General features: G+C 45.2%; 2 protein-coding genes across 6 annotated transcripts; one reads left to right on the forward strand and one right to left on the reverse strand.

Annotated features, from left to right (window-relative positions):
• The first annotated feature begins 1,071 nt into the window (after positions 1-1,071).
• Positions 1,072-3,770, forward strand: LOC123991406. Of its 3 annotated transcripts, none has more exons than XM_046292996.1 (3): positions 1,072-1,401; positions 3,124-3,408; positions 3,477-3,770. In XM_046292996.1, the coding sequence occupies exons 1-3, from the start codon at positions 1,255-1,257 to the stop codon at positions 3,507-3,509; spliced, it is 465 nt and encodes a 154-aa protein (XP_046148952.1). In that variant the 5' UTR covers positions 1,072-1,254; the 3' UTR covers positions 3,510-3,770. The 3 variants fall into 3 exon arrangements, with proteins under 3 accessions (XP_046148952.1, XP_046148944.1, XP_046148935.1); XM_046292988.1 differs by having other exon boundaries at positions 3,124-3,368; XM_046292979.1 differs by having other exon boundaries at positions 3,124-3,770.
• A 338-nt stretch (positions 3,771-4,108) lies between these two features.
• On the reverse strand, positions 4,109-7,741 carry LOC123991423 (interferon-induced protein 44-like). Of its 3 annotated transcripts, none has more exons than XM_046293027.1 (8): positions 7,629-7,741; positions 7,446-7,510; positions 6,309-6,369; positions 5,994-6,195; positions 5,652-5,804; positions 5,066-5,237; positions 4,865-4,965; positions 4,109-4,464 (listed from the first exon to the last, which is right to left on the reverse strand). In XM_046293027.1, exons 2-8 carry the CDS (start codon positions 7,507-7,509, stop codon positions 4,276-4,278), a joined length of 942 nt encoding a protein of 313 aa, XP_046148983.1. In that variant the 5' UTR covers position 7,510; positions 7,629-7,741; the 3' UTR covers positions 4,109-4,275. The 3 variants fall into 3 exon arrangements, with proteins under 3 accessions (XP_046148983.1, XP_046148965.1, XP_046148974.1); XM_046293009.1 differs by having other exon boundaries at positions 7,332-7,510; positions 7,629-7,733; XM_046293018.1 differs by having other exon boundaries at positions 6,000-6,195; positions 7,332-7,510; positions 7,629-7,730.
• Between the last annotated feature and the right edge of the window lie 200 nt (positions 7,742-7,941).

Raw genomic sequence — 7,941 nt, forward strand, 5'->3', positions numbered from 1 at the left:
CTTTAGATTTAAGTTTCCCTCTCCTCCTTATTTGGATATTTCCCGTAGTATTAGTTGAATCGGGACGGTGATCAATACTGCCACTATTCACATGACCAATCCAGTTATCTTGCGCTTGCAGTCAGTCTCTCTACGCCCAGTATTTGTACAAGTTCACCGTCCTATCCCCCAGTACCTATTTTAATATCCCGTCTTAATCTCGGGCGTTTTTACCTCTCATGATTAAGTTTAGTTTATTTACGGTAGTGCACATTACCACAGGTTATTTTCGAACCTGCTTCAGTGTATATCGGTTATACAAAACCCAGTGTATGAAGGTCATACAAACCCTGTGGGAATAGCAAGGCCCCTATTATTGATGATTTCTGAAAATTTCAGAACATCAATTAAAGAGCTCAAATCCCCCCAGAATCGAGAATAAAAAATACTGACCTTATCGCCGACTGGGAAAGCAATGTTCGTTGTATCTAGTCACTCTCTCTGTCCTCTGTGATAATACGCAGGCCTGTTTATGTTTTAACCTCAATTCAGAGGTCAGGTCTTTAGTAAAACGAGTCAAACTCGTCCGTGCACGATTTTCAGCGTATTACCTTCAGATAACAGATAAAGATATTTAGATCCGGCTTGAAGGACCAAATTGATAGAGGAATTTTTAATTCCCTTATGTTTTATTGCCAAAACCAATTAAATTCGCACTCATTTCTAATTCATGATAAGTTGTAAGTTTATCATTTGCATGAATTAGCAAGAGACCAGTCTTAAAAAACAAGTTCAGCATTTATTCTCGATGAGTACTGAATGCTCACACACATTACCACAGGTTATAAACTGAAAATGACGTCAGCGTTTTCCAAACGTTCCGTTTCACAAACAGAGGGCCCCTCTAATTCTCAAGCCTCCGCGTTATCAGCACGAAGTCAAGGCCAGTCAGCATAAATCAACATTCCCGACCATTTTGGTGATGGCCCGTTCCCACCACCTGGAGATTTGTACAACTGAATGAACTTAAAGAACAGACCTTCATTGTTACTTAACTTCCTGACTACATTATATACAATTGTGAAAGGGAGCAAGAGGGACAGTACATTATAGCATTTGGACTAGTCAGTTTCTGATTGGAATGTATACATAATTAGTCATTTCAAACATATTTTCCTCTATCAATCCATCCGGCTGGACAACCTGCTGGCTACTCGTGGACGTCCAGATCAGGGTCTGGTTGTTTCATCCTCCTGCATACCCTCTCCGATACCCATGAAACTGGGAAAGGTGCGCAGGGAGACCGGAGGGGGTTATCACTTGTGCACCATATGTGGCCGTAGAGGTTACACTGCTGGTCGGTGCCGGGTTGTTTCCTCTGAGAATCGAGGTAGCAAGCAGAGCATTCTGGCGTCACCCCAGGTGAGTAGGCACCATTCTCATCCAGAGCCCTCTGTTGCACATATGTTTGCCTCTGTTACTTTTCCTGAATTGTCCCCACGTTCATAGCATAAGGCTCTAGTAGATTCAGGCGCGGTTGGGAATTTCATTAATAAAGGATTAGCTCATCGTTTAGGGATCCCCATTGTTCCTGTGGATATGCCTTTCCCCTTTCATGCCTTAGATAGTCGACCATTAGGGTGAGGGTTTATCAGGGAGGCCACCACTCCTTTGAGTATGGTAACGCAGGGGGGTTACAGGGAAAAGATGAGTCTTTTTCTTGTTGATTCTCCTGTGTATTCCATGGTGCTGGGCCTACCCTGGTTAGCTTGTCATAACCCCACTGTTTCTTGGCCACAGAGGTCTCTCACAGGGTGGTCGCGAGAGTGCTCAGGTAGGTGTTTAGGGGTTTCCGTTGGTGATACTACGGTGAAAAGTCCAGACCAGGTCTCCACCGTGCGCATTCCCCCAGAATATGCCGTATTGGCTCTCGCCTTCTGTAAAAAGAAGGCGATTCAATTACCACCCCATCGACGGGAGGATTGTGAAATAGATCTCCTGGTAGACGCTGCACTTCCCAGGAGTCACATGTATCCCCTGTCACAAGCGGAGACGGTGGCTATGGAGACATATGTCTCTGAATCCCTGCGTCAGGGGTACATTCAGCCCTCCATTTTACCTGAAGGATGGAGGTTTGCGCCCGTGCATTGATTATCGAGGTCTCAATAAAATCCTGGTGAGGTATAGTTACCCGCTACCTCTTATCACTACGGCGATTGAGTCAATGCACGGGGTGCGCTTCTTCACTAAACTGGATCTCAGGAGTGAGTACAATCTGGTGCGTATTCGGAAGGGAGACGAGTGGAAGACGGCATTTAGTACCACCTCAGGGCATTATGAGTACCTCTTCATGCCGTATGGGTTGATGAATGCGCTATCAGTCTTCCAATCATTTGTAAACGAGATTTTCAGAGACCTGCACGGGCAGGGTGTAGTGGTGTATATCAATGAGATTCTGATATACTACGCTACACGTACCGAGCATGTGTTCCTGGTGCGCAAAGTGCTTGGTTGCCTGTTGGAGCATGACCTGTACGTCAAGGCTGAGAAATGCCTGTTCCTCCAACAGTCCGTCTCCTTCCTAGGGCATCGGATTTCCACGTCAGGAGTGGAGATGGAGAGTTACCGCATTGCAGTCGTGCGTAATTGGCCGACTCCCACCACGATAAAGGAGGTGCAGTGATTCTTAGGGTTTTCCAACTACTACTGGAGGTTTATCCGGGGTTTTGGTCAGGTTGCTGCTCCCATTATTTCTAAACTAATCATTCACCTTCACAGGGTAACACCACGATCCTGGTCGTTGTGGATTGTTTTTCTAAGTCCTGTCGTCTCCTCCCTTTGCCCGGGTCTCCCTACGGCCTTACAAACTGCGGAGGCCCTGTTAACACATGTCTGATTGGGGTCACCAGTTCACGTCAAGGGTCTGGAAGGCTCGTCTGGGGGTCTCGGTCAGCCTTACCTCAGGTTTTCACCCCAAGAGTGATGGGCAGGTGGAGAGAGTAAACCAGTATGTGGGTAGGTTACTGCAGTCTTATTGCCAGGACCGACCGGAGGAGTGGGCGAAGTTCGTGCCCTGGGCAGAGATGGTCCAGAACTCGCTCCGCCACTCCTCCACTAACCTTTCTCCCTTTCAATGTGTTTTAGGGTATCAGCCGGTTCTGGCTCCTTGGCATCAGTCAGACAGAGGCTCCTGCGGTGGACAATTGGTCCCGGCGCACGGAGGAAACCTGGGAGGCTGCCCACGTCCACCTTCAGGGCGCCATTCTGCGCCAGAAAGTTGGCGCAGACCGTCACCGCAGTGAGGTCCCGGTGTTTGCACTAGGGGACAGGGTATGGCTCTCGACCCGAAACCTGCCCCTCCGCCTGCCCTGCCGGAAGCTGAGTCCGCGGTTTGTGGGGCCGTTTAAAGTCCTGAGGAGAGTGAACGAGGTATGTTGTAGGTTAAAGCTACCCACTAATTACCGTATTAACCCCTCGTTCCATGTGTCTCTCCTCAGGCCGGTGGTGGCTGGCCCGCTTCAGGAGGCTGAAATGCGGGATGTTCCTCCGCCCCCTCTGGACATTGAGGGTGTCCCGGCGTACGCCGTTCGATCCATCTTGGATTCAAGACGTCGGGCGAGGGGCCTTCAGTACCTTGTGGACTTGGAGGAGTACGGTCCGGAGGAGAGATGCTGGGTTCCGGTGGAGACGTGTTAGATCCTTCCATGCTGCGAGAATTCCACCGTCTCCATCCGGATTGTACTGTGCCTTGCCCTCCGGATCCCCGAGGCCGGTGTCGTGGGGGGGGGGGGGGGGGGTACTGTCACGACTACTTATTTTCCACCATAATTTGCAAATAAATTAATTTAAAATCCTACAATATGAATTTCTGGATTTTTTTTCCTCATTTTGTCTGTCATAGTTGAAGTGTACCTATGATGACAATTACAGGCCTCTCTCATCTTTTTAAGTGGGAGAACTTGCACAATTGTTGGCTGGCTAAATACTTTTTTTGCCCCACTGTACTTGCTCACCTATGCTGAGCTAATGCATTGTACCTATGTACATGTGGCCAATGACCCATAATCCCTCGTGAGAGTGCCCCTATTGTACAAAACAGCTTAAAACATTCCTAGACAGACAACATGTACACCATTCAAAATTACTTTTACTTATTTGTCTTAGTCAAAGCAAGACTTCTGTAAAGGACCAATTAAATCAAATCAAATCAAATTAAAAAGTTAACAATAGTGCAAGCAAGTCATAAAACATGATAAACATATGTAATGCATTTTTATATAGCATTTCACAGCCTTTTTAAAGAGACAATTTAGGGTATGTTGCTGCACAGTCCTGGAAATGCAGATCCACGTATTGCAGGATATGGTCCACAGCACTGAGCAGAAGGATGTCTGTGTTCTGAGCAACGTCCAGCTCAGATGAGTAGTTCTTCACCGGGACGATGTAGGAGGTGGACATGCCAAGCAGAGCCCCAGCGTTGGTCATCTACTCACATACACACACATTTGTTTTACTATCCTTGTGGGGACCAAACAATTGATTCCCATTCAATATCCTATTTTCCCTAACATCTAACCCTTATCCTAACCCTAACCTTGATACTAATCCTAACCCGTAACCCGTAACCCTAGCCCTGAACCTACCCCTAACCCTGATTCTAACCTTAACCCAAAGTGAAACCCTAAACCTAACCCCTAAGCTTAAAATTGTTTTTCCCCCTTGTTTTACTATCCTTGTGAGGATTTCTTGTCCCCACGATGACAGTAAAACCAAATACACAAGTCAGTCAAGGATGTTCATACAGGGTGGTTAAATGTCAGATGTTCCGATAGCTGATGTTCCAATAGCTAACTAAAACGTCAATAAAGGGTATTATTGAGAATACCGTCTGCTGAACGATCTGACTGTTGTACACCTGGGTGATGTCACGGGCAGTTTCCTGACACACCTGGTCCACGTGTGTCAGCAGTGCCACTTGATGCACACCTACAAAACACATTTGTTTCACACACTGTCAACTGACAGAATTGACCACAGTTCCTACAACCATTACTGCCATTGCGAAACAGCTTCTTGTATTGCTCACCCAGGTCACTGATGTGTTCTCGGAGCTGTTGGAAGGTGGTGCCCAGACCTTTGGTGTAGCTGGACACTTTAGAAGCATCCACCACAAAGACGACACAGTGGACCTTGTCTTTAAGAGACGGCTTCTTTACATACCCCACAGTCTCTGATCTCACAGGCTGCTCAGGACTGAACTGTAGAGGATGGATGAGAACATTAGCTTGGTTGTTCAAACCAACCAGCTGAGAGAGTATTTATAATATTCTCTACTGAACAGAGAAATGCATATCAGGGTTGAGCAACTCCTATCCTGTGAGGCTACCTGCATGAGTATGTTCCAACCCAGCACTATCTCACCTGAATCATAATAGTGGTCTGAATTGCAGACTGTGATTATTTGAATCAGGTGTGTTAGAACTAAACTGGAACAAAAATCGGCACACACTGTGTTAGAGCAGACCTGGAACACACTGTGGCCGCTGTTGCTCAACTCTGAGTTATATGAATGTTACACACACTATGCCCCTGTAATTTTAACGTCGACATCCAATACTTGCATTCTTTCTTACACACAACGGTGGCACCTGTGTCCGTTCTCCCTCACGTACCTTGTGTCCCTCGGGTGCATGGCCTTTGATGATAGCCAGAGTGTCATGGAGGGTTAGTCCAGTCTTCTCCCCATCTCCCAGACCCATGACATCACACAGGACCAGCGCAGTAGGCTGCTCTGGACTCCGCCCACGGATGTTGAACAACTGGAGCTGAGATAGAGAACACAGACAGTATTATACGTGTAAGGATATATAATGTGTTTTACAACATGGAGTGATTAACAATAATAGTTTTTGTAACTTAACTAAATCTTTATTTACACATGTAATTGATCTATATCATCCAGCCCCAAAACTCCCAGTTTCTAACAAACTCAAATACTTTCTATGTTTTTTTACCTCTACCTTTTTGGTGAAGCTGGCAGAGGAAGAGCCAACCATGGCCCGGTTAGTGAATCTTCCTGTGAAGGCTGACTGAACAGAGCTGATGAAGCTGGACTTGCCGGCTCCGACAGGACCCAGCAGCAGAACCCGAGCCTCAGACAAAGCCTCACAACCAGGCTTATAGGAACTGATAGACTCCATCAGGGTCTCCCTGCGACTGGGCAAACATTGGTCATTAACAATTAAATATGATTACATGGTGTATTGTTTAGTAGGCCTAGTTGGTGTACATAGGTAAGTTTGAGTGTATTGTTATGATACCCTACTCACTCCTCAGTCCATGCCACCTCCCTCCATGGGGACTCCATCTTACTTTTCCACTGTTCTGCCCCTAGCAGGCATAGAGTTGAGAGAGTATAGTGTAAGAGCAAACTAATGAAAATCATGAATTATCAGGTAACTGTACTCTACTGGAAAGTGGCAATGAGTCTCACAACACACAGTAGGTGCTGTCAGTGTAGATTTCCCTGTTAGACTATTAAAGGCCCTGTGCAGATTTCCCTGTTAGACTATTAAAGGCCCAGTGTAGATTTTCCTGTTAGACTATTAAAGGCCCAGTGCAGATTTTCCTGTTAGACTATTAAAGGCCCAGTGTAGATTACCCTGTTAGACTATTAAAGGCCCAGTGCAGATTTCCGTGTTAGACTATTAAAGGCCCAGTGTAGATTTCCCTGTTAGACTATTAAAGGCCCAGTGCAGATTTTCCTGTTAGACTATTAAAGGCCCAGTGTAGATTTCCCTGTTAGACTATTAAAGGCCCAGTGCAGATTTCCGTGTTAGACTATTAAAGGCCCAGTGTAGATTTCCCTGTTAGACTATTAAAGGCCCAGTGCAGATTTCCCTGTGTTTTATATATATTTCCACACTATAAGGTTGGAATAGTACTGTGAAATTGTGAAAATGATTATAATGCCTTTTTAGTGTACGAGCTGTTTGAAAAGACCCCCTGAAATTGAGTGGAGTGGAATGGAGTTTTGGCTTGCCTGGTGACATCAGGCAGTAAATGAGTTAAAATACTAATAAGAAAGAGAGTTCTAAGCCTCTCTGCCAATAACAGCTAGTTTTCAGTTTCCCCTTCCATACTCCCAGACAGTCCCAGCAAAATTATTGCTTGAGAAATTGCTCTTTGCTAAGCTATTTTTGTTTCTTTTTGACCATTTTCATTGGAAACACTCACTGTAAGGTACTTAATTGTTACACAGAAGTTATTTTATATTGAGATAAAAAAAAGGCTGCATTGGACCTTTAAGAAATGTACTCCAACATCATGATAGTCAACACCTATTTGCTTACCTGCAACCCCCCCAGGTGCATTTATCACATTCCCCTTGCAGACTTTACCCGAGTCAGGTCTGCCGTCCGCTCCCAACAAGTTTGTTGCAAAAGTTATTGATGAGGGTTTCTCAACATGCAAAACTGGTGTAGAAAAAACAGGACAACTTCCAGGTACCGTCCCGAAGTTGAAGGACATGCTGTCAATGTAATAACATATTCATATACCATCATGCAACATTGAATTCTTAAAGACAATGACTGTAATAAACTGAACATGGTTCAAAGAGTAACATAAAGTAAACTAAACAAACCTACCTAGCAAGATTGCTTGGAGATTTTATCCACAACCAGCTGAGCCTATGGATCAGTTTGACCTGATAGTATTGTGTATCTGTTTCTCAGTAGACTTGTGGGCGTGTCTGTTGTGTGGAAACGAAAGTGAAATTTTGAAATCCCAATTCTACTTGTCTTTCCAGTAGAGCTGTGTTCAGCCTAGAGTAAAAACAAACCTCAGTTAACTCAACTTGAACTCAGACTTTTAATAATTACAATAAGTCTATCATAATTTTATAAAGGTCTGTCTTGGACTAGCAGGAAAAGGGATGCGGCTGTTGGGAGCACAATCTAT

Source organism: Oncorhynchus gorbuscha, linkage group LG02, assembly GCF_021184085.1.
Source record: "Oncorhynchus gorbuscha isolate QuinsamMale2020 ecotype Even-year linkage group LG02, OgorEven_v1.0, whole genome shotgun sequence".
NCBI lineage: Eukaryota > Metazoa > Chordata > Actinopteri > Salmoniformes > Salmonidae > Oncorhynchus > Oncorhynchus gorbuscha.